This window comes from Vipera ursinii, assembly GCF_947247035.1.
Source record: "Vipera ursinii genome assembly, chromosome: 4".
In the NCBI taxonomy this organism is placed as follows: domain Eukaryota; kingdom Metazoa; phylum Chordata; class Lepidosauria; order Squamata; family Viperidae; genus Vipera; species Vipera ursinii.
This window is the reverse complement of record NC_139514.1, coordinates 34,446,822-34,474,277: the sequence shown is the minus strand read 5'-3', so window position 1 is coordinate 34,474,277 and position 27,456 is coordinate 34,446,822. Positions and strand designations below refer to the sequence as shown.

The 27,456-nt window shown below is 35.4% G+C and overlaps 1 protein-coding gene across 6 annotated transcripts in view; it reads right to left on the bottom strand.

The window, feature by feature from the left end:
• Positions 1-27,456, bottom strand: part of BBX (BBX high mobility group box domain containing) — a 94,290-nt gene that overhangs the window by 23,605 nt on the left and 43,229 nt on the right. For 4 of the 6 annotated variants that reach the window (XM_083361365.1, XM_083361369.1, XM_083361368.1 and 1 more), the window contains 6 exons: positions 25,828-25,891; positions 12,544-12,714; positions 11,033-11,275; positions 8,436-8,634; positions 7,208-7,275; positions 2,409-2,489 (listed from right to left, as the gene is read on the bottom strand). In XM_083361365.1, coding sequence (XP_083217491.1) covers positions 2,409-2,489; positions 7,208-7,275; positions 8,436-8,634; positions 11,033-11,275; positions 12,544-12,714; positions 25,828-25,891 — 826 coding nt within the window. Of the gene's footprint in view, positions 1-2,408; positions 2,490-7,207; positions 7,276-8,435; positions 8,635-11,032; positions 11,276-12,543; positions 12,715-25,827; positions 25,892-27,456 lie in introns of those variants that run through there. The other 2 variants (XM_083361367.1, XM_083361370.1) reach the window with 1 other exon arrangement.

Below are 27,456 nucleotides of genomic sequence, written 5' to 3'. Positions count from 1 at the left end.
GTTGAGCTCTCCGGGGCCGCCTGAGCTGAGAGCTTGGGCGGCTGAAGGATGAGCCCCCCCGAAGCCTGGGTTGCTCCGAGCTGCGCAGCGCCTCTGCTCTGGGATTATTGGAGCAGAGCCAGGCGTTAGCAACCACCCCTGCCAAAAGGAAATACTTTTGATTATCAAGATGCAGGCAGAGCGGTACAGGAGGTCAAGGTGAAGTGGACTCTTTATTTTTACTCTCTAGCTCAATGGATTTTTATAGCTTCAAAGTGAAAGTGCGTAATAAGTGAAAGTGGGGGAAGATGGCGGCTAAAACTTCTAAAGCTCTCCGGAATGCGGGGTCTTCCCTGGTGCAAGAGACCTCATTGCAAGCTTTGCTTCCTCCTGCATCTCCCCCGGCATTGACGCTTAAGGATTTACAAGATGCTCTTGGAAAGCATGCACAATTGATGTCTGATATGATGGATGAAAAGTTGAAAAAGCTGGAGGAGAAAATGGAGAAATTGGAGAAGAAGATGGAAGAGAAGCTGAGAGCAATGAGGGTGGACATTTTGTCTAAGGTTGAATCCGTAGCTGAATGTGTGCTACAGCTGGATATAAAAGTGGAGGATCTCAGTCAAAAGAACTCTATATTAGAAGCAAAGGTATTAGAAAATGAAAATATAAGGGATAAAATGGACGAAGAATTGAGCCTTGTTCAGTATAATCAGATGCAGTATGCTATTAGAATTAGGGGTTTAAAGGAGAATGGTAAAGAAGATTTAAAGCAGCTGATTTCTGAAGCTCTGGAAGGGGTACTGGGCCAGTCAGCATCTGAAATTGAGGGAAATATGGACAAAGTTTTTCGTGTAAATTCATGGATTGCAAGACAGAGGAAGTTACCCAGAGATGTGGTGGTCTATTTTACAAAGAGAGTAATGAGAGATGAAGTCATTCAAGCTGCTTATGATACTAATTTGGTAGTGGCTGAGCAAGAAGTTTTGGTTTTAAAAGAGATCCCTCCGAAGATCCTAAGGAGAAATAAAGATTTTGCATTTCTGGTACAGGAACTTAAGAAACGTGATATTAAGTTTAGATGGGAGATTCCAGTTGGATTGGTGGCGACGCATGAAGGTAAAAGACATCGTTTGGTTACTGTGGCTCAGGCACGTGATTTTTATAGTAATGTGTTAAAAGCAACCCCCCTATCATTTTTGGAAGCTGCAAAAGGACACGGTGGGGGAAAGCTTCAAGACGTTGCAGATAGACAGACAGAGGACAATGGTGTTGGAGGGGATCAAGTCACAGTTTCATCGGTTGCTGCAGGCCAGAAGATGACGCGTGCCGCCCTAAGAAGAGCGAGACGAGAGCAAGAGCAAGACCAGCAGAAAGTTATGGAATCTTCAAAGTGTGCTTACAGTGAAGATGTGGGAGGAGAGCGGTCTAAAGAAGTTTTGGGGGTCATGACAGAGGTGCTCCAAAAGTTTTGGGGCGTTAAGATTGCTGATTAATTTTTAGATTAGAATGTCAATGGAGTAAAATTATTATAGAGGAGAAAGAAAGTTTTTTTTTCTTTTCTTTTTGTTAATATTTTACACAATTTAAGATTGCTTGCTAGAAAAGTATATTAGGGTTATGGACTTAAAGTATGTGTTGAACTAAGAATGGGTATGTAAGCTCCTAATTAACAACAAGTTGTCTTAGAGATTGCCTAAATCTTTTTTTTATATACTCTTTGTATTTGAACTTTTATTTGAACTTAAGGATGATTTGGAACTGCGAGACATTTGGCGTGATACATGCAAGAACTATTTTTGATCATAGTTTAGTTTGGTTGGAGATTATTAAGATTAACAGAGATAGGCGTTTTTGGCGTGTAACTGAGAATTTGTTTGGAAATTAGAGAAAGGTGGGAGAATGCAAATAGCAGGTGAAAGTTTTTTTGTTTTTTTTCTTTTCTTTTTTGTTTTTTTTTGAAATTAATATGAATAAGGACTGGGATTAAGAAAATTTATTTTGAGTAAAGCTCTTTTTCTGTTTTCCTCTTTTTTTCTACTTTATTTGTAATATTAATATTGTTTGTATTCATTTTATATGAGCTAGAGAGAGATAGAATTTATAGTTTATTGTTGATAACATAGGGGTGTTTATGTTTGTTTTTTGATTTTATGCCCTGTATTTAGCTCTGGGAAGTCGGAGGGGGGGAGGAGGGAGTGGGGGAGAGGGATAGGGAGGGTTGGATAGGGGTGGGGGAGGGGAGGATTAAAGTCAAAATGTATTGTAAAACTTTTTAAATAAAAAAAAAGTAATGACTGCATGATAATGAAGGCTCTCATGGAATTAAACTTTATTCCATTAAGGAAATACTTTTCAGTAGTTATAAACTGTTAACTAAACTGTTGCTGTACCACTTAACAAAAAAAAGGTCATTCTAAGAGGTTTACCTCAGCAAATTGTAACATTGTTGAGTTTAGACATCCTTCAGTGGAATTAGGGGAATCAGAAAGACATGTATTTGAAGAAACCTAAAGTAAACAATATAAAAAGGAAAATTTAAATATTGAACAAATAATCAAAATCAAAATTGTTTTCAACAATATATGAGCAATAAGACTTTTTTGTTGGATATTTATAATATATCAGGAAAAAAGGAAAAATAAATGTGTGTGTGTGTGAGAGAGAGAGAGAGAGAGAGAGAGAATAATACTTATCTGAAGAGAAACTGAATAAACAATCATAAAAATTATAAGGACTTGCAGTAGAAATGTTGATTTAATCAAAATTAACGAAGACATTTCAATACTCATGGTAATATTCCAAACACATAGGGCAGCAGAGAAAATGAGAATGTTCTAGGCTTCTTATAAAGAATAATAGATACTTTTTAAAATAAAAGAAAGAGATGAATAAATAAAAAGCAAATGATTAATAAACCAAAAACATTTTAAATTAGGATAGGTACAGAAATGGAACTAATTTGAAGAAGAAAAAGGAACTGACAAAAGACAGGGTTCCTGATATATTAAGTTTCATAAACAAACAAACAAAAATGAAATAAGAAATAAGAATTCCCAATAAAAATGAGTAGAGATGATATCAGGATTGCAATCACATTCAGGAAGGACTAAATGCAAAGATCTTTCTGATTTTCATATATGAATGTACTAAAGAGCAAACAACCATTATCTGTCATCCTACCATAGAACTGAAAAGTGGTTCAGGAATAAAGTAAATGAACAACAACAATCAGAACTTTCATTTTTATTTATTTATTTTACTAATATTTCATTTTATAACCTAAAAGGTGCAGTTGGCACTTAAAAAATTTGTCACATACCTATACCAATTGTTCATTTTCATTATCAGGTACAAATATTTAAAAAAGCATTCACAGTTTTTTGCTACAAGTTTTTTTACAATAACTTAGGACACTGAGCTTGTTGATCTGATGGTCGGCAGTTTGGCGGGTCGAATCCCGAGTGCCGTGTAACAGAGTGAGTGCCTGTTACTCGTCCCAGCTTCTGCCAACCTAGCAGTTCAAAAGCATGTAAAAATGCAAGTAGAAAAATAGGGACTACTACAGTGGGAAGGTAACAGCGTTCTGTGTGTCTTTGGCGTCTATTCATGCCGGCCACATGACCATGGAGACGTCCTCGGACAAGCGCTGGCTCTTCGGCTTCGAAATGGAGATGAGCACCAGCCCCTAGAGTTGGAAACGACTAGCATGCATATGCGGGGGAACCTTTACCTTTACGCCAAGTTAGTAATTGTAAATATCAATTTTTAATGTTAAAACTGTTTAGGAGATAAATAGTTTACCTGCAATTAGTTTAATTGCCATAAAATATATTCTTAATGAAACACAATACTATTTAATTTCTACCAATGAAATACACATGAAAATTAAGAATGGAAAAGTGTTTTCCTTCTGCTCTTCCTCTATTACTATTCTCTCCTGATTTCTTGTAATTAAAAAGACTGAAGTTTAGGATAGATTAGAAAAGATGCTAATAATAGGCATTGTTCTGCAATAAATTTATGAGGTTTTTAGGAAGTCCTTCCAATTTACAATTTTCTTACTGTTGTAGAAATATGATTTTCTAAATGCAACTGTGATAGCATTACAGTACCGGTAGTCCTCAGGCAATTGGGATTGGAATTTCTGTCACTCAGTGATGTGATCATAAAGCACAATGTGGCATGACTGCATTACTTAGCAACAGCAATACTGGTTGTCATCATCACCCCAGGACCATATGGGTCATTAAGCAGGAGGTGGTGAGAATTCCAAGCGATGAGTGTAGGGATGTGTGGGTACTGCGGATGTGACAGCAGGAGCCAAAGTGGGTGGTACAGAACAAAGGTGGGTTGAAGGGATTGTGGACAGGTGTGATAGAGCATGGGTGGGTCACGAGGGATGTGGAGGTTGTGGCTGGACCGTACAATGTGCTGGTGAGCCAGGGCCAGAGACTGGCAGAAAGGTGCTATAGCTTATTAGATCTGGCATCTTGTTCTTATTTTACAGTGGGGCTCCTTAAAGAGTAGGATCAACTTACAGAAACAACTTGTGATTTTCCCTGCTGTCTTCTGCACTACCTTTGCTAGTGGGACACTGATAGAGAAGGTTGCAAATAGGGATCACATTACTGCAGTACATTATAAACAATGTAAATATGTACCGATTGCTTTTGCCCTAATCCCAGTCATGTGATTGTTGGGGTACTGTGATGGCAGGAACTTTTGAGTCTTGGTCATAAGTACCATTCATTCAGCACTGGCATAACTCTGAACAGTCGCTGAACTAATGGTCATAATCCTAAAACTGCCTGTACTTAAGTTGGTATAAATGCTTAGAGAAAATATTCATGCTGACAAATTATCATAATTTTCCACAAATTCATGGATGAAGGCCTCCATTTCATGGAAAGACTGCACAACAATACATCTATAGGTTGTTCTTGTTTAATGACCAGTCATAGAGACACTGAAGTTGTGCCTGTGCTGAAGAAGAGGTAACTGGTCCTTGTAGCTGTGGCCACTGCAATATCCCTGCAGTCACATGATTGGAATTTGGGTGCTTAGCAATTGGCTCATAGTTACAATAGTCACAACATCCTGTGGTCATGTGATTGCCATTTGTAACTTTCACTGTCAGCTGCCAAGAAGCAGTCAACAGGGAAGCCAGGAAGAGGTTACACATTGTGATCATGTAACACTGCAGTTAATGACTGCACGGGATTTGCTAAATAATGGCAATCAGAACTGCTACAATTGTCAGCATAAATTGACACAAGCAAGTGATGTCATACTTTACTACCAAACCACTTAGCAACATAGTTAGTGAACTAGATTATTGTTGTTAAACACAGACTACCTATATTAATTGCTTTGGTTGGAAAAAGATCCAATTTTTGCTTTATATGAGCAGTGTTCTAAGTGTTCCCAAGATCAGTGTAAATGGTAATTTGCAAATGTCAATGCAGAATTCAAACAGCTAACAGAAGCTCTCTTAAATAACAAACTCTTTAGAAACAAAAGGAGAAAAACTGTCTGGTAAAGAAAAACACAGTACTTGCTCATATAATGGCCACCCGCAAAGACTCAAAATAGTTTACAGAAAATAAAAAGACTAAATTACACAGCAGGCATTCAAAAAGTCTACCTTTCTCCATCATCTTGTATAAACCATAAACATCTAAAATAAAAATTGTAACTATAATATAATCAACCAAAATTCAAAGAAAAAAGGCCAGATATCACAATACTTTCTAAATGAATCCTGAAGCACAAATGATTTAATTGCCTTACAATAAGCCAGCAAGCCAGGTTTAATTAATGTCAAGCCACATAGGATTGTAAGTTAATACTAGTACTTTGAACTTGATCTGGAAAACTATTTCAAACAAGTGCAGGAACTTTAGCACAAGCATTTTATTATTCAACTGGTTATTGCCACCTGCCATCAAGCCGCCATACACTGAACAACAGCAGTTTCCAATTATCTTTAAAGGCAGTTCCAGGTAGGAAGTATGAAGTATTCTATCTGTATGGTGATAAGGACCTGATTTGTAAGGGCTTGCTAGTTTCCTTGTCCAGCAGCGGAAGGTGTGCAAAGGCTCCCCTGGCTATGGCTTCAATCTGCAGCTTGAGTTTAGGGCAGGGGTGTCAAACTGGCAACGTCACATGACGTGTCACAATGTATTGTGACTTTTTTGCCATTGCCGGCAATGGGGTGGGCATGGTTTCGCTGTGATGCATTCCTCCCGCGAGCCAGCAGTTTGATACCCCTGGTTTAGGGGAATCTTCACACTGCTGATCTGTAAGTCCATCTCCATACAGAGCTAACCCAGCAAGTGAAAATGGCAGTTCCTCTATGAACTATTCAATTGTGGAGGAAAATAAAATAAAATACCTCAAAATAAGTGGGCTAATTGTATGGAGGAGATAAAAAAAATAGCTGGGTTCCTCAATGGGTTGAGGAATAGAAATGGAATGCACCTAGCAGTGCTTCAAAAAAAAACAAAACCCCTCTTCACATTCATATTTTGTTTCAGAACCTCACTGGTTATTAAATGTAATGAATCTGAAAATGGTTCTTAATTAAACCCTTTGAATTTTGAAAAGGCCCATTTTGAGTTCTAAACAACTGTTCTGGATTGAAATGTACTTTTTGACCACTATTCAACTCTTGCTTCACCAATTACTGCAAACTCAAACCAAGACATTTTGAATGTGAAACATTCTGAAACTTTTGCACATCAAAGAAAAAGGAGAAATTTTCTTTGAATCTATTTTTTCATTGTTGTTCATATATCCTTTTTAAAAACTTAAGTGGAAAATTTTCTCTTGATTTCAGATTTCTTGTAAGTAACTGCATATATAAAAATGTTCGGTTCTACTTCCTTAATCATTTAATTCTCATGCTGCACAATGCAAAGAACTATAGTCTTTGAGGAAAATAATCGAAGTTATGCAACAGGTTGTCCTCTGCCTTCCCTTCCTTCACACTCTCTTTGTGCATACTCCCAATCCTCTAAATATAGGAGAAGGCAGTTTTGAACTGGTAAATATTTTATAATGAGCTCTTTCAGTAAAAAAAAATCTCTTAAATGTTAAAATGATGTCACTAATACAAGACAAGATGTACCAAATAGGTATGAAAATACATTATGTAGTAATGTAACCTATTAAACATTTTTTTCTTTTTTAAAGAAATAATTAAGCAGTAAACATAATTACTTACTTCTTGTGCAGTCAAGGCATGTTCTCCTGCCAACAGTAGCATGCTGAGGCCTCCCATTTGTGTGGGATCTGACAGAAAAGAAATTATATATGGAAACATTTTAGTCAAAATATTTATTTTGAAGTACATTTAGGCAGACCTATTGCCTTAAACATCTGGAGCTTGATAGTGAAGTAAACTGTAATAACTGCATACCTTAACCTAGAAGGAAGGTATCTCAAAATATGTTAGAAAAAATGGATTTTGTCTTTTCTTTAATAAAACTGTTAGGTTTTGTATGTGTGTGTGTCTGTGTGTGTTTGTATCTCTACATAAGCAATCATAGAGCTATTTTGACTGCTTTAACTGAAAAAAAGAATCAAGGGTAATACTAGGTATTTACTTTAAAAATAGAAAATCATGCTAAGAAAAATGAATCACAGTAAGTTGTTTTTTTTAAAAAAAATCATTCTACGTACAGTAACATATTTGTTATGGCCAATAAATATCAGAAAAGATACAACCTGCAGATTGTTCAGATATTTATTTATATTTTATTACTGTAATTTATATGAAATTTACATCCAGAATAGTTTTGAGAGGTTTACAAATTATGCACACATACAAAGTAAAACAGAAAGTTTTTTTTTAAAAAAATCTAAGCCTAACCACAATCACCCTTTAAGCCACAGGAAACAATCTTAGTACTAACAATTGCCTATGGAGTGAGGATACCTACCATATAACCTATCTCCAAATGGTTTTTGGAACAACCAGATCTTGAAAGCCAACAAGCTGGTACTGTTCAGACTTCATATGGAACACTATACCAAGTTATTTACTGTTTAGAAGCTTATATAATTTTGCATTCTACGTCTTCTCCAATAGCAGTAGGGCAGAAGAACAGAATTACCTCCCCAAAGAGTTCAATGATAAGTGATTAGGCAAATTCACAAAGCAAATGGCAATTACTTGCAATTAGTATATTTTATCACTAATATCTGAGGACAGCTTTTGAATAACAGGGGAAACAAAAAAGCAACTATTATACTGATGACTCGGGATGATACACTATGTGAATGGAATCCAAAATTAGATAGGCCTTTTAAAACTAGATAGGTTTTAATAATGGGAGATGAATATATCAAGGGACTTGGTCATTTTTGTTTGTTTTTCATTCCACTAAGTAAAAACCACAAATCAAAGCATCCTTCTGGTAAACTTGCAAGACTGGCATTGACAAACTTACCTGCCATTGCAAAATTCAGCTGAGGGGTTTCTTCTGTCTTCATCAACTTTTTCGGACTAGGTAAATCTTTTGTCGCTTCTGATGGGAAAGCCCAAAGCTTTTTACGATTTGTTAGTGTGGGTGACTGAGTTTTCACAGGTTTGTTTGTAGGTGGACACCATTTGTAGCCAGGATTTGCTTTCATAAATGCATCTTTATACTATGAGAACAAATAAATTGTCTAAGGGACAGCACATTTATTTGAGAAAAAATAATTAATTTTAGGTTAACAGATCACCTATTCCGTCAAACAAGCACTTAATGCATGGTCATTTGAAAATGGCCATACTGAAGTAAGAGCTGGTCAATGAAATAAATGTGTTATGCCTACATACATAACAAAGGCAAAATCTCCTTAAAATAACAAATGCCACTAAAAGTACAAACTTTTTTTCTATGCATATTTCTTCCTGTAGAACAAAGAAATATTAAGAAGGCTCAATGGTAAGTTTTTGTTGCTAATTACTGCTGTTGTACTCTTGAACCGTATAAAGAATAAAAATTATATGTTTAATTGAATGTTTCTTACACATTCTTGGAATGAACGTTACTGGGCTGAACACTTAGTCATAGTTTCTTTTCAACAGAAAATGTGGAACTTACTTTTAGACTCATATCACTAGAAGCACAGTATTCATTTTTAAGAGAAAAATGATTCTTAACAGCTTCCGAATTGCAAGTTTTCATAGGAATATTATACAATAATTTCCTGCCCCATGAATTAAGGGTTTGTTCATCAAAGATAAATTTCCTACTACATTACGCTATTGCTATTATGTAATTTACTGCTCCTTTTCCCCATGTATCTACTTGATTCTTTAGTTTATTTATTGTCAACATTTTAATCAACAGCTTCTAATTTCATTACAGAAAGTTCTTGAGATACGACCAGTCACTTAATGGCCAAAGACTCCCTAAAAGCCATATACGATCCTGTTTTGAAGTTATGGCCACTGCAGTGCTGCTGGGATAATTGATCCTTCCGACTGACTGCAGGGACACTGCCACATCCCACCACTCTTCCTCCCATCCTTGTTGGAGAAGAAGGGAAGGCCACACATCCCTGTGCCACGTGGCTGCCTCCTGGAAGTGGCCATTTTCAGTGTATCTGCAAATCCTTAAGATGGTCTGCAGAAGCTTTCTGCAGTGCTGGGCAGACTGTGTTAAAGAACTGCAGGTGCACTGAAAATGACAGCCTCTTCTGGGAGGAAAAACATGGCACAGAGACATATGACCTGTCCTCTTTCCCCAACCTGAGGCCCAGAAATCTTCAAAATGTAAGTGAGGAAGAGGATGTGGGGACCTGGTACAGTGGGGCTGGAACCTGGGAGGGGAGAAAGACCATGGGGTCCCAAGGAGCAGCATGCAGAGCACAGCATGTCAAGGGTGGTTGTGGAGACCTTGGAAGATCCAGAGAAGGCACTGGGACTGCACTAGAACTCCAAGGGCCTACTCTCACGGACCCTGTGTTCTGCTTAACAATCTACAATTTTGTTCAACAGCTGCATCAGGGAGAGCTGGGAGGTAGGGATCATTAAGCGAGACCATCTCACTTAATGGTCATCACCACTTGCAAGGATCTATTACAGTTTAACTCAAGGACTTATAAAAAAAATCGCTGCAAAATTTTAAGGCAGACCTAAAATTTATCGATATTACCAACTATTTATTTATTATTTTCAGGCGAACACAGAAGTGATGTTATTTTCTTTGTAGCCCTTCAATTACAGAATATTCTCAACAATACCATTAACTGCCATAAACTTTTTAAAATTTAAAGTAATTTATATATTTTACATGCTGGGAAAGATTGAGGGCAATAGAAGAAGGGGACGACAGAGAATGACATGGCTGGATGGAGTCACTGACGCAGTAGGCGTGAACTTAAATGGACTCCAGAAGATGGTAGAGGACAGGAAGGCCTGGAGGAACGTTGTCCATAGGGTCGTGATGGGTCAGACACAACTTCGCAACTAACAACAAAAAATTAACTCTATGCAAAGGTAAGAGGAGTTTATGTGAGGAGTTTAATAGCCCATAAAATGTAGATATGTTTTCAAGCACATCATATTCTTGCAAATGTAAAAACAAATAATAAATATAGCTTATTAACATATTTATCTTGTTTTGGTTGCATTGTATTTGGGTGCTTCCCAAATGTTCTGGATTATTACTCACAGTCATTGCCAATTCCTTCTTTTGATATTTACTAAAATACTTAACTAAAAGATCTCCTCTAAATAAGAATATGGGACAGCCTTGGTGTCCGGGGCCAAGCTACACAGGTCAAGCAAGGGCCAAAAGGGGTAGACCAACAAATCAAAGAGCGAGCAGTGGAAGCTCTGAAAATCTTTTGTGTTTTCACCCTGCTTGTCATTTTTAACTTTTACTTATTACATTAATTTATCGCTTATTTTACTGTTAATTTTAAGTTGTAGTTCTTAATTTACATACCGGTACTATTCTTTGATTTTCAATTGTCAGCTGTCTTAATGGTTTGCCTGAGTAAAAAAGTGAACCATAAATCAAGCAAATATATTGATCCTGTTATTGTATACCTCCTTGGCCATGTCGGTGTATTTTTGTTTTTCTTTAGGTTCAAGAAGAGACCACCAATCTGCCAATATTTTGGTAGCACCACGATTGTCCAGACGAGGATGTTCTTGCCGGACAAGGGAACGATGACGTTTGCAGAACAAAAGGAATGCATTCATTGGTCTGCGAGCTCGCTGTTCTGAAGATTCCTCATCTTCTGTTTCATCAGCATCATGGTCAAGACCATCAGCACTCTGAATCTGGACCTATTTTACAATGAAGAAAATATAACATGTACAAAGAATGATACTGACAAGGACTTCTTGCTACATCCACTCGGATACCTAAAGTTTCAAGTAAAGGAATATGTCTGTATCCAGGCTCAGCAACCTCTTCCCAAGAAAGAAAAAACCTTTATTCTCCTTAAAACAGACAGTCCACTAAAATGTTTAAATCTTCCAGTTTAGACAGTTTAAGAGTATGAAGTATTTTATATTAGAAGCAATATATAAAGAAAATTATATAAAAATATATTATGTAGGTTGCAATTCTTCTTCTTCTTCTCTTCCTCCTCCTCCTCCCCCCAATAAGTATTATTATCCAATAAATTTGTTTGATCTCTTTAAAAGTTTCCTCTTTCTCTTTCTCCCCTTTTAACTCATTTAACTATTTTAATTACCATTTTTCAATATATATATTCTGTATGTACACAGGTTGTTCAAAGGCAGTCCATTTTTATATTAGTAACCTGTTTGAGTGGAACACGTTTAAATGATGAAATGAAGAAATTAAAAAGTAATATAACTTATTCTAATTTCACCAACAAATAATTTTAAAATTTGCTTCCTCAGTATTTTACAGGGAATTGAAATGTTTTAAAACAATATATTAACAAGAAGAATAGGATTTGAACAGGATGAATTATCATCACTTACCTGTGTAAGAAGAACATAGAACAATGTTAAAAGGAACTACACTAACTGATGTGGTCATAAAGCACGACACCACATCATTGTATAACTTACCAACAGGCTCTGATATGAAAAAAAAACTATTTATAAATGAGCTTAATTTCTTAAAATAGGTAGTCCTTGATTTACAACCATTAGTTTAGTGACAATTCAGTTACAACAGCTCTGAAAAAAGTGACTTATGCCCATTTTTCACACTTAGAACTATTGAAGCATCCCCATGGTCATGTGATCAAAATTCAGATGCTTGGCAACTGGTTCATATTTATGATGGTTGCAGTATCCAGGGGTCATTTCATCAATTTTTGCAAACTTCTGACAAGCAAAGTCAATGGGGAAGCCAGATGCACTTTACAACAGTTTTACTAACTTAACAACTGCAGTCATTCACTTAACAACTGTGGCAAGAAGTGGTGCAACATGGGGAAAATGTCACTTAGTAAATGTCTCACTTAACAGAATTTGGGGCTCAATTGTGGTCATAAGTTGAGGACTTATGAGAAGATTTGCAACTCACCAAGGGGTGTAATTCTTAATTCTACTTTTCAAAAGGATAACTTTACCTTTTCAATATCTTCCTCGTCTTCTTCCTCCTCCTCTTCTTCAGAAAAGTCAAGAATTTTCTTTGCAAGTAGTGGATGCCACTGAAGACACTTCCTCTTTGGTCGTTTTCCAGTTCCTTCTCCGTCTGTTGAGTGATCTTTATTTCTATTGCTGCCTTTCATTACTGTGACCTACCAGGAAAATAAACATGTATATTTCTTATATTAAAAATATGTATTACAAACATAATATTGCAATCTTTGCAAAAATAATTCCTTAGTAAGTGTTATAGACTTTTGTGATGCTTCTATACAAATAGTTAATTTTAATGGAGTGCAAGAAGAAAAATAACAGCAAAGAAGCCAATGTACAATAGCACTTTTCAAGAATGTGCAACTATGTTACACAGAAGGTTCAGATCTGTTTTATTTTAAGGACAGGGAAAGACAGATTCAAGTTGAATCTCGGAGAAAATCAAACAATTAAAACAACTAGCAAGAGAAATAATCATTTCAATTGTTAATTTCTATCAGAGGCTGGACATATGTTTTATTATATTATTCCGAATGACATTCATATTTGTGATATGTTTTTCCACTGGTATTGGGAGAAACATTGTTAGTAGATTTGTTTGATTAACTTTCCATCAGATGACATCTCAATGAAAGGTCAAAATGTGCTGGTCTCTTAGATAAACAGTTGTTTTTAAGAACAATAAAAAATAATTAATTTTATTAATTATAAAATTTTAGCACAAATTTTAGCAGCAGGCCCTATCATTGTTAATGACGTTTTTTTAAAAGTAGGAATAACACTTTTTGGAACAGGAATAACATTTTCTGGCTTATCAAAAAGAACCATTGTACAATATATCTCACTTTAAGTTTAAGTATTCTAATGTTTAGTATACTGTGACTTGATATTTACTATGCCAGCAGTTCAGATTAGTTACTTCATTTCCATAAACTAGTCCCATCCATCTCTGTTCAGTACTAAGTTTTTTTAAAAAAAAGTTTCTGAAATCCCAAATAATTCTGCACAAAAAGGCACTGATGAATTGCTACCATTTTGCAACCCATTAGAACTGGAATTATTCTGTTCCCCGCATCTTTAACTAGATTAAGAAATCTTCTCAGAGTGTAAATAATCCCTCAGCATGATACTAAGTGCTCTATTGTATAGTACTTGAGAATCTTGCAGAATAGTGTCTAAAACCAAGCAGAAACAGCATTTTAAATAGTCCTTCCAAATTGTAATGAAAACATTATAAAAGATATTGTTATCCTCTCTGTCTTATGAACAATTGTTTACAAAGTTTTTCACGTTTTTCAGATATTCATTATCTCATTAACTATGTGAAATATATTTTATTGAATAGGTACAACATGCAGATTATATATACTGAAATACATTTTATTACTGTCATATTATTGTACTGCCTTTCTAAGTCAGCTATTCGGAATGTTTTAATATACAGTTTAATCAAAAGAAAATAAGCAATGATAAAAAACATGTACTCTGGATATAATATAAAAATATTCTTGTTTGCACTATGAATGGATAAAAGAATCCCACCATGTACTGTTATGTATTGAATATATATAAAGTTGTGTTAAACCCTGCTAAAGTGAAACTAACTTAACTCCAACTGTTTGTGAAGCTAAAATGAAACTAACCTTTAGATGATCCTGTTAACTCCAACTGTTTTGGAGGGAAACTTTGAACATTCATATTTGGGCGGGCTTTTCAAGTATTGTGATTGGTTAAGGCCCTGTGGACTCAGATTATAAATTACAGGCAATTGCCTGCAGTACTCCTGTTCTAGTTTGAGTCAATAAATGATGTTGTAACTATGCTGGTCTACTCCTTGCCTACGGAAGCCCACTACACAATAAACACAACCTTAAAATATAAAAAGGTAAAAAAATTATTATTATTATTATTATTATTATTATTATTATTATTATTATTATTATTATTATTATTATTATTAATTTTATTTGTATACCGCCCTTCTCCCGAAGGACTCAGGGCGGTGAACAGGGCAGTACATGTTAAAAGACAAAATACAAAAATTAAAAGAGATTAAACAAAATGCCCACAACTCTTACAATAGGTTAAAACACATTAAAAGTAATAAAACCCAACCCCATCCTATCAGGCCAGGCCAGCTTGTTCAAAGAGGTAAGTCTTTAGATCGCGCCGGAAGGAGCGCAGGTCGGGCGCCATCCGGAGCTCAACCCGAAGACGGTTCCATAAATCCAGTGCGCCCACAGAGAACGCCCTCCCCCTGGGGGCCACCAGTCGGCATTCTTTGACCGGTGGCACCCTGAGGAGGCCCTCTCTGTGGGAGCGTACTGGGCGGAGGGAAGTTGATGCCGGCCGCAGGTGATGCTTTATTATTACAAAACTGAATTAACTGTTTCAGTGGTTAACAAAGTGATAATTTTATTGCCTATAAACCTATGATGAACTGTTATAACAAAATTTAAGATTTGCAAGGTATGGAAGAACAAAGTGCACTGGCTAAACTTAATCTCAAATATCAGATCAATTATCTAACATGGATTACAGACTGAATCATACTAACATACAGCTGGGTTATTTCTACTGATGAAGTAAGACTCATAGAAAGCTTGCATAAATATTTTTATTGGATAAAAACAGAAGTGCACTATCTATAAGAGATCAATAGTTATATTGATACTCAGGAATAAATGCCGAAAGATTGTAAGGCCAGACATGCACCATTATTTCAGTACTAAATATTTATTTTCCTGAATTTAAATGGATCCCTCACCAAATATATATATATTTGTGGAGAAATTCTTATAGATCAGAGGTCCCCAACCTTTTGGGCACTAGGGACCAGTTACATGAAGTGTTTTTTCTACAGACTGGAGGGGGCGTGGTTTTGTGCACTGCCTGCATCCTGTGGATGGGGCTTTCCTTGTTTGTGCGGAATGGTTGCTGGCATGCCATTACCCGGTACTGGTCCACAGACCAGGGGTTGGGGACCCCTGTTATAGATTGTGAGATTTAATCTTTAATAAAACCAAAATAAAATATTTGGAGAAGCTCTTGTTGGAACAGTCAGAAATGTATAATTGGTTTAATTATCTTCAAAGAAGTAGTGCAGTTGAAAAGGAAGTACAAGAACAAGATAGAACACTCAAGAAACGTAAACAAATTTCAAAAACTTGCAATATAAAATTTAGCACATTTGTTGGGGATTATTTATAAAATGACTTTGAAGTGTGATTCAAAAACTGAACATATCAATATTGCATGGTGAAAGGGATGCAGAATTTAAACAGGAGGACTGATGTATCATAATAGGAATACCAATAGAAGATAAATATTAAATTAACTGCAAATATTACACCGAGGAAAAAGAAACAATAACAAGATTTTTGGTAATTTATGCTTTAAAAAATTCTGGAGTTCTCAGATTGAATCCTTACTTTCTCATATTTGATGAGAATCATGAAGCTCAAATATTCTAAAAGATAATAGATCAAAAACAAATCTTTTTTTAAACAAGTTTTATTGGTTTTTCAGTTAAAATCTACATATTTAGAAAGCATCGTGATGACTGGGTAATCAGAGATTCAGTAACAGAGTTTTCAGTACATAATTCAGGTTACATTATTGTAACGTAGCGTGGGCGCACAGAGACGGACACTCAGCTGGGTGGTAACTTCTTTATTTAGGTAAGGAATGAAGCTGGGGAAAGGGGGTTACCTGGCGTATCTTTATACCTGCCCAGGTGAATACCAACCAATGGATTCAAACCTGGGCTTCCCGCCAGTGCAGGTGACCAATAGATTTAAACCCTGGCTTCCCGCCAGAGCTGGCCATAGCCCGGGGCTGTCAAACTCGTTCAAACCAGGCTTTCCCGCCAAATGGGGTTATAGCCTGGAGCTGTCCAGCCCCCTGCTGAGCTGACAGCCTGTGTATGCTTTAGCTGCATACACTACAATTATCAAAACATCCTTCTCAATTTCCCCTAACATTTCATACAACCAATTTAAACTAATAAATTTCTAGAGATAGCATGGTCAGTTGAAAACTTTGTCAATTCAATTTCATTGGGATATATCTATGTCCTGTTATTAAAGTTTACCTAATTTTAATTTTAATTATATTATTCAAATTTAGCCTTTAACATCCCAAATAATGCTCACAACCCAAATTTCCCTTATTTCATTACAGTAAAAACTATAGCATCTAACATACACAGTGGCTGATTAGCTATGTTCTACCTAATAAACATTGTCTGTTTCACATCCTAATACATCACACGTTACTGACAGGACCACAGCCTATGTTTATCAATCTAGAACTATTTATACACAACCAGATTCTGTTTTAAATTTTAGCTAAATCTTAATTCTTGAATAGAATAATCAAACATCTTTTAACATCAAACGTGGGATCTATAAACCAAATTTCCATTATGTCAGTGCACAAATTATAATGTGTAAAATAAGCCTAATAAATACATTCTAGTTCCATCTCATAAACATTTTCTATTTTAGATCCTGATAGATCACTGATTACTAAAAGGATAACCTTTAATCGTTCTCTAAGAACTCACTTTTTAAATCTAACTCAGACTTCCTTTTTTTGCCAATCAGGTTTCCAGACCAAGGCCTTTGAATTGCCAGATAGGTCTCACTGCGCTCCAATACATATTATTTGAATTGAAGGAGGCCATCTAGCCATCAGTGGTCCACAAAACCCAAACCATTTATAATCATTATGTTGTTGCCCTGTTAGTTCTAGTCTCTGTATTTGCTCTAAAAACTTTATCTTCAGTTCGGTCTGGATTCCTCTTCCATCTGGGTTCATCTGCTTTAAACAGAGTCTTATCCAATTTTGTAATTAATGCTTGGCTATCCAGGCTTTCAGGAATCTGTCTTTGTTGATTTTCCACGTCCTCTATGTTAGCATCACTATCTTGCACATTAAATGTTCCCATAGTATGTTGTTGGTCCTTAAGGTTATGTGAGTTTCTTGTACTTTTAAAGTTGTCAGTTCTTTGGATAGTTGTTGCTTATGTTCCTCTGTCTCAATAGTAATATCTTCCAATTTTGTTATATTCTGAAGTGTAAATTATTTAGTTGCAGTCTGGGTTTCAATTTGTGGCTAAACTAAAGAATCAAAGACAGTTTCCTGAAAGCCTGGATAGCCAAGAATTAATTACAAAATTGGATAAGACTCTATTTTTTTTATTTAAAAACAAATCTTAAGTATTGACTTTCTACTTTTCTATAATAGTAGTCAAAGCTGTAAGAACTTACATCAATGTCAAAATAAAATCAAGATTGCAACAGAATTCAATTTTACTTCAAACTATTTATGAGCTATAATTCTGCAAATGTACTATCTCCAATGATTTGGTTTCTCTTCAACTTTGTCTTTCAAATATTAGAATTTTATCTGATTCATTATGATAGATTTTTCTTATATTATACAAAAACTCATAACTGTTTATTCTGATGAATTACTTTGACACTGGTTGCCCCCTTAATGAGTGATTTGATTTTAATAAAAATGTAGTGTTTATTATTTTTATATGTATTACTAATTTAATATAATCTACTTGGACACATCTTGTCCAATTTTACATAGCTTAATTTTGTTTAATTTCCTTCTTGTTCCTTTTCCTCTTTTTCTTAGTTGCATTTGGTTGCATTTTGAAATATCTGTTAAAATAAAATTTAAAAAATATACTGTAGGTATGAGAGGGGGGTTATTTTTATTTATATATAGACAATTTATTCATCATTCATATACATTTTCATTTTTAGATATTTATATTAACTGTCTTCATATATTCTTGGTGATTTGTCTAAAGATATAAATTTTTATTAGTTATTTTCTGATGACACTTTTATTTGTTTATTTGTATTCTATCCAGAGTCCCTCTGTGAGTGAGAGGGGCGGTTTCTAAATTTGATAAATAAATAAATATATACCATGTTAAAAATATAAATTAGCTTTAATCTTAGCTTAATGAGATGTAAACTTAAGGAACCAACTCACCCCACTGGGATTGGCCCGCTCCATCCTAGTTCCCTAGTTCTTCTACTCTCTGGACTCAAGTACTTCCCAATATACTTCAGTGATAATCCAATATTCTCAACAGATTTGAAAAGCATATTGAAGGTTGTAGGAGAAATCCATTCAGTAGTAATTTCCATTAGAATGGCAGAAGCACAGCACTAAATAAAATCTTAAACGAATCACTTCATCAATTTGTCAGGAATCATGATGCCACATAAAAGTGAGTTTATGAAAACATTGAACATGGATCATTAGAAGCTTCCAGTCATGCTAATCAAAGAATACCACTTTTGAAAGAGTCAGGGACGGAATTTGCACCATTCAAATGTTTTTATGGAAGACAGTAACTGTAGGAACAATAATGTTGTACTAATAAAATGCAAAACCTATGTTTATATCCTTTTATATGATTTTATCTATTGTTTGACTTAATAACAAGATAGATATTTAATATTCAGAGAACAGTTAAAATTTTAATTGGGATCTTAGCTCTAGCATAACTAGGTCATGCAATTTATCTTATGAAATGTAAAAAAAGAAAAATGCTCATTTACTTGGTACCAATTATTGATCAGACAGTTAATCAATTCTGTTTCACAGCAGACATCTAGTAATGAGCATTTCTAACTTTTACAGAATTAATGGTCTAATGGGGAACATGCTGTGAGCAAATGGTAGTTTGCCAGCAGAGAAGAACAATAAATTGAGTTACTATAAGTAAGTAACTAACAGAAAAGCAAAACTGTCCCTTGATTTTTTTTCTTAATATCATGTCTTCTTTCTATTTTAAGACTGTTATTTCATTCTTTTCAGAGTTTAAAATCAGAAGGGTAATGTGTTTATTTAGTTTTGTAACTGATATTTTTAAAAGGAACCGATATTTTAAAGAGATATTCCAACAATCCCCTTCACTGGATCCTATTACTGAATAAAAGAGTTGTTTTGGCAAAGTGAAAAGGAAATAACTAATTAATAGTTTGGGAATGTATATTTAATTTTTATCACACTAAATAAGTAAGGATGTTGAAAAGAAACTTCCAGGCTCATATATAATTATATAATCATCATAAAGGAAATAAACATCTAAATCTCAAGAATACAAGTTATTTTAGAATGGTCAGGGAATGCTGAGAGATGTCCATTTCTGGAATATACCATTAAGAACTATAACACTTAATCAAAGCAAACAAATAATAAATCCAAACCCCAAACAATTAACAGTTATATCGAAAGAATACTGATCAAGGCCCAACTAAAGAAAAACTAAAGAAAACCAAACAAAGGAAGGTATATTTGTAAATGATTTATAACTTGCTTTAAATTGTATTTAAATTGTATATAAATAAACTATTTATAGTTAATTGTCTTGTTGAGAATACAGGAATGGTTTATACTCTGGTAGATTTATATTGTATGTGGCAAAGGTTTAAATTTGAAATAGGTTAATGGGCACCTGCACTAAGGTGCAGTTCCTCATTTTATATTTTACCTATTTTCTAATCACCATTTTGGTAATAAACTGATATAGAAAACAACTTGATTAACCAATCCAGAATTTTGACTAGAAGAATAAAATTGCAAGTATTGCTTCTTTCCTAATATATCAAAGTAATATTCACACAATTCATTTCATCATTAGCACACCATACTTGAATTCAGGCAATCTTCAGAAGAAAGTAGAGGATGGGGCGCTGGGGGCTGGCGTGCTATGGTCTGTGGGGTTGCAAAGAGTCGGACACAACTTTACAACTGAACAACAAAAACTTGATTAAGCATTTTTAAATCAAATAATTTTAAAAGGCCCTTATTATTTAGACTAAATATTGTCTTATTATTGTTTTCTTTTTTTCTAGCAACTGTTAGATCTCTCAGGAAACACTCAATAAACACGAGAGAGATATTAATGGCTAGTCTTTTCAGGGCCATTCTGTGATATAGTATTCTTAGAACATATTGCTTTTCTGCCTATTTGTTCTTGTATGGTTAGCACTGTGATTTGATTTTTCATTATGTGATCCTATTGATAACTTAGTTCTGGTACCTAATCATGTTTCCAGTCAGATTGCTTGTTTATTTTCTTAACTCATTCCAAAAGCTCTTAAGAATATCTACACTTTGTTTTTATCCTCGACATAGTTCAAACCTGAATGCCCAGTAGATTATCTGAAACAGAACACCCACAATGTATGATGCGGATTTATAATCTAAATTTAGATTTTATATTGGTCGTATAAAAAAAGCTACCACTGTGGGATAATACCATCTTTTGGTACTCACCACCTTTCCTAATGCTTCCATTTCTTAGCATTTAATACATCTCTTAATTTCCTTATAACTTGAAGGAAGATTGTTACAAAAAGCTTTATTTTCCCCTGTTGTTTCTCTTTTGCAAACTCTTTTTCCTTCAGACTGAATGCAAATTAAGATAAATGCAAAATTAGAGCCTTTCCATCTATGCTGCTGCATTTCCTCAATGCAAACACAAACTGCTGCTCTTTTGAACATTGCTGGAAAAGGCCTTATTCTAAAATGTATAGAGCTCTAATCTTCTACACAATTAGGTGCTTGACCCCAATGCCCTCTAATGCAGGAGTGTCAAACTGCCCGCCTGTGGGCTGGACATGTCATCCGGAAGCTGCACCCACCCTGTTGCCGGCAATGGCAAAACAGTCCCAATACGTCTCACAACATCACATGACATTGAGAGTTTGACATGTCTGCTCTAATGGAGGGTTTATAAATGACCAGATACAAATATTTACATTTTTGGTGATGAGTTAATACATACTTTTGATGAAAGAGCTCAGGTGATGCATATATTAAAAAGTAACTATGGGAAAAAATATTTTTTTTTCAAAAAATGCTACTTCTATTATTTGATATTACTGTACCAACTGATAAAAAAATAAAACTTTTTACTTTTTGTTTTGTCTTCAGGAAAACAAATCATTCTAGATAACTACAAATTAGTTACGGAAAAGAAATGCTGAAAAATACTAAGCAGTATTTTAAAAGCAGACATTTCTCTTTTTTTAGTCATTTAAATTCATTTTCTTAATAGCTAGTAAGGACTACAGTAAAACAGTGCCAATTATATTGTATGAGAATTAGGTGCCATCTAGTGGTGGTTTTATATTTTATATTCTTAAAAAACTGACAATTGTGAATATTTAATTAGCATAATTATATAATTTTGTTTCAAAATAAAAAATGCACCACAAAATGTAACACTCCTGTTCAATATTTACTTATAGGGTAAAGGGTACATTTCCCATTCTAACCATTTTCAGGTTTTTTTTTCTTTTATGCCTAGCAATGTTAGCATTTTTTCCATCCTATAATATCTTCATGGACTTTTGTTGAAATTATTAAAAATTTCCCTCTTACATCTGGGTGATGGTTTCAATACATATGCAACAAAGCCTATTCCTTTACAGTAAAAACAAATAAACAAGATAGGTGGTACCTTGCTCAGTAGTAGCAACTGTGAGAGGGATCTCGGAGTCCTAGTGGACAGCCACTAAAATATGAGCCAGCAGTGTGCTGCAGCTGCCAAAAAAGCCAACACAGTGCTAGGCTGCGTTAACAGGGATAGAATCAAGATCACATGAAGTATTAATACCACTTTACAATGCCTTTGTAAGACCACACTTGGAATACTGCATCCAGTTTTGGTCACCATGATGTAAAAAAGATGTTGAGACTCTAGAAAGGGTACAGAGAAGAGCAACAAAGATGATCAGGGAACTGGAGGCTAAAATATAGAAGGAACGGTTGCTGGAATTGGGTAAGTCTAGTCTAATCAAGAGAAGGACAATGATAGCAGTGTTTCAATATCTCAGGGGCTGCCACAAAGAAGAGGGAGTCAAGCTATTCTCCAAAGAAAGACAAGAAGCAACGGATGGAAACTAATCAAAGAGAAAAGCAACCTAGAACTAAGGAGAAATTTTCTGACAGTTAGAACAATTAATCAGTGGAACAACCTGCCTCCAGAAGCTGTGAATGCTCCAACACTGGAAGTTTTTAAGAAGAGACTGGACAGCCATTTGTCTGAAAAGGTATAGTGTTTCCTGCCTGAGCAGGGGGTTGAACTAGATGGCCTCCAAGGTCCCTTCTATTAGTATTGTTGCTGCTGTTGCTATTATTATAAAATATAAAATGATTAGGAAAAAATACATGTCAGCAAAGAATCTTATGCAAGCATATATTTCTTTGCTATTCATCAAAGTTACCTGTTTGTAGCTGTTTCAAGAACTCAATTTAAATTAAGGAACTGGTTCATTAAAGCATTAAAACATTTTTCTATCTTGCATCTGAATTTGAAAAAAGAGGATTTAATTAATAGCAGATAAATGCTATGTTCACTCATGTAATGTTTAAAATGTGTCTTCCTAATCTTTTCCAAAGAGCCTAATGCTGGGAAAGATTGAGGGCAAGAGAAGGGGACGCCAGAGAATGAGGTGGCTGGATGGAGTCACTGAAGCAGTAGGCGGGAGCTTAAATGGACTCCAGAAGATGGTAGAGGACAGGAAGGCCCGGAGGAACATTGTCCATAGGGTCGTGATGGGTCGGATACGACTTCGCAGCTAACAACAACACTATATACATACACAATTGAATCTAGCACTTCAGTTGACAATATTAGTGATGATCTTTGGTAAGATCAGAATTCCTAAGCTAAAGCTGCAGAATTTGGTTTTTGAAATAATTATATTTATTAGACTTAAATTTCTCAAGATTGAGAGATAATTTCTCATAATTCAACTCTTATTTCTACCATCTAAGATTTTAAAGCACTTAAACAAAAATAGTAAGGAAATGATAAGTTTAATTAAACTAATTCAGTTTAAGCACTGCCCAATTTCGGACGGCTCTGGCTGGCTCACAATGTAACAACAACAAAAATACAATATGAATAATTATTGACAAAATAAAGAACAAGAAAAATAAGAACAAAAGAAAATAAAAGAAAGAGAACAAGATGATGGTGTGGCAACAATACCAAAAAGCACATCATATAAGGAAGGATCTAGCCTGATGCTTGGAAGAACAGACAGGTCTTTAAAGCCTTCCAGAATGCCAGGGTAGGAGGTACACAGATTTTCAGAGGAACTTCATTCCAAAGACAGAAAGTATGACAGAGAATGCCTGAAAGATAATGCTCTTGAATTGAAGAGACCTGAAGCTCACCAACCCTGCCACCTCACACTGATGGACAGACACCACTGGAGATAGGTGGTCCCTCAAATAACCAAGCTCCATGACATGCAAATATTTATAAGTCATAAACAGCACTTTGAATCACACCTGAAAGCAAAGTGACAGCCAGTGCAACTCTCAGAGCAAAGGTACCACATGGCCAAGCTATGCCCACCACTCAGAAGCAATGTTGTGTTTGGACCAATGGAACCTTCCAAGTGGTCTTCGAGGTCAGTCCAATGCAGAGCTCTTTGCTTTAGTTGAACCATGATTGACTAGGGCACAGGTCTGCAACCCGCGGCTCCGGAGCCGCATGCGGATTTAATCAAAACAAATCTAAACAAAAATCCCTAATGCTTTAGGTTGAAGATTTAATGTATTCTAAAAAGCAGACAGTAAATTAAGTTATGATGTTATTTTCTGTGTCCACTACAATGCAGTATAAATCCAGACTGTGATTTATAAACCATGATTCATGATTTAGTATGATGTGTGAATATCTCTCTTTGGTTTAATAAATTTATAATTACAATATATAACTGCTTAGCACAATGAACGAGTCTATCCACCTCACATTTTTACATACTGTGTCTATTTACAACTGTAATGCTTTAGAGGTGCTCAGGAGCTTAAAGGTGCTGAAAGTGGTCTTTGCTCTGGTGGTTCAAGTCCTAAAACTGTGTTGCCTCTACCCAATCTATAAGTTCAAAAGCATGTTACATGCAAGTAGGTAAATAGGTACCACTTTGGTGAGAAAATAATGGCAAATAATGGTTGCCAGACCTTCCCTAATACAACATCCAAGTATGAGGTGACATCAGTGGAGGGAGAAGCTCTGGCTCACTGCTGCATAATGCCATTGAACCTTTCTGAGTGTAGAGCTAGTCTGCCCCCTATGGTGCACTCTAAATAGAGCACAAATGTGAACAAAATGGACTAGCAATTCTCGGCAGTAAAAAAACTACTCTGTACTATCACTGTAGTTTCCTGGCATCTCCATACACAAATAAACTCCATACACATCCAGCATATCCATATATTAAATAAATGTAATAGAATACATACTAAGTTAGTAAGTAGAAAATCAGTATAAAATTAATAAGTTAATAAGCAGTTGTTTCCTTAGAGGGATCTGATATAGACCTGTCAGTCAATTTCCCTTGTATTATTAAATAATAGACATAAATACATTAAATAGACCACTCAGAAATAGCTTGTCAAGTCATGAAGATATGTCATAAAGATTCTGTAGTATTCTCAAAGACTGTTCTGCTCATCATCATGGTTTGATTCAATTACACATATAGTCATCAAACATGACTAAAAGTATGTAAGATGTCCTCAATAGGAGTATGCAATCGAAAGATTACAGCATTTCCTTTGTATCGGAGAGCATCTTATAGATATCTTCAAAAAATCCTTTAGTATAAGTCTAAAGGATTTTTTGAAGATATCTATAAGATGCTCTCCGATACAAAGGAAATGCTGTAATCTTTCGATTGCATACTCCTATTGAGGACATCTTACATACGGTACTTTTAGTCATGTTTGACTCAATAGAAAGCAAATTTAACATTTATCTTTGTTAGCTTAATACAGTGCTCCCTAAACCTGAGTAAATTACCTCAAATTAGATAAAAATGTTTTTTGTCTTTGGGTAAAAACACACAAATAGAACAGAACAGAATAATAACTTTATTGTCACTTTAAATGTACATTAATCAATATACATTAAAAATGAGATTTCATTGCAAACAGCTCTCAAAGGGTAACCAACTCCAATATATACTGAATAAACATGACCAAAACAAAAAACTCATTACCCAATCACAACAGGATATTTAAATTGACTTAAAGTTTTACCTACATTGGGTAAAAAAAAGTTTCTGAGTTGTCCCTACCAGATACCCTATTTCATTTTCCCCCAAAAGCTTAGTTTTAAGCAATGTACAAATAGATGAAGTAGCATAAAAACATATGAGGCATAAATATGTTGACTTCATATAACAGAACTTCATAAAAAACACATTTACCTTCCACTCATCCAGAACAGCAATGTACAGTAGTATCTGTGAAGGATTCCATGTGCTAAAGGGACTGAAGAGAAATCTCCAGTAAGCAAATGTACATTATTATTAGGCCACAATTTCTTTTGGGGCCATCATGGATAACCTCCTATAAATTATCAATTCACAAGTAAATCCTAGTGATCCAGTGGGTTGATTCCCATGTAAGAAGTAATAAGATATTACTTCAATCTGTTGAATTCTTCATCTAATACAGACATGTCAAACACAAGGCCCGGGGGCCAGATCCGGCCCGCAAAGTGGTTTCATATGGCCCGCGAAGCCATCCTGGAAACAGTGAGGGAACGGCCCCCACTGCCTTGGCACTGGCCCAGAGACCCTCCTTCCACCAGAGACCCTCAGATCTGTCCCACTCCTGCACAGGCCCCCATAGACACCCTTGATGCGAACGATGTAGAGCTGGCCACGCCCACCCAGTAGGCCATACGCACTCTAGCCACGCCCACCCAGTAGGCCACGCCCACCCTGGCCATACCCACTCGCCCCCCTGAGGGCAACTGCAATGCTGATGTGGCCCTCAATGAAATTGAGTTTGACACCCCTGATCTAATACATAGGGCACCCATTCAACAGTTGAACATAACGTAAGTTAGTTTTGTAATTATAGGTAAAGGTAAAGGTTCCCCCGCACATGTGTGCTAGTCGTTTCCAACTCTAGGGGCTGGTGCTCATCTCCATTTCAAAGCCGAAGATCCAGCGCTTGTCTGAGGACATCTCCGTGGTCATGTGGCTGGCATGACTAGACACCAAAGGCACACAGAATGCTGTTACCTTCCCACCATAGTGGTCCCTATTTTTCTACTTGCATTTTTACGTGCTTTTGAACTGTTAGGTTGGCAGAAGCTGGGACGAGTAACAGGCGCTCACTCCGTTACGCGGCACTCGGGATTCGACCCGCCAAAGTGCCGACCTTCTGATCGACAAGCTCAGCGTCCTAACCCACTGAACCACCGCGTAATGTAATTATGCATGCTTGTAAATATATATTAGAAAACACTAATCTTTAATATGAAATTTTATTTATTATGTGAAAAAATGGTAAATTATAGTATATGTATCTTATAACAAGGGACGTGGTGGCTCATATATATATATAAAGTAGTATGTTATTTTTATGTTTCTTTACTCTTGCTCTCCTTTATTTTTCTCATTGTTTTATCTATTCCTTAAGAAATGTAAAGGTGTGAGGTGGTTCATATGGAAAAATATTTTTAAATGTAATTAATTTTTGAGAAAATCTTAACCAGTAGGAATACCTAGAATTTGGTGGGAGAAACAAACTAAAGTAAGGACTGTAACAAGATCTATGATAAGGCAACCAGAACGATTGGATAGAAAAGAATTGATGTGATTATTTTTATGAATATTGGGAAAATTATATATTTAATTTTTATCAATCAAAACAATAAGAATTGTATTAATTCCATGTTTGCAAAAGAGGATATTTTGGGAAAAGAGGAAATCAACTAAAACCATTATGTGAATTATGGATTATAGAAATCAATTGTTAATGACTGTTTTACAATTGTAACCCAGACAACACAATGTTCACCAATTATTTAAGTGATTTATGTT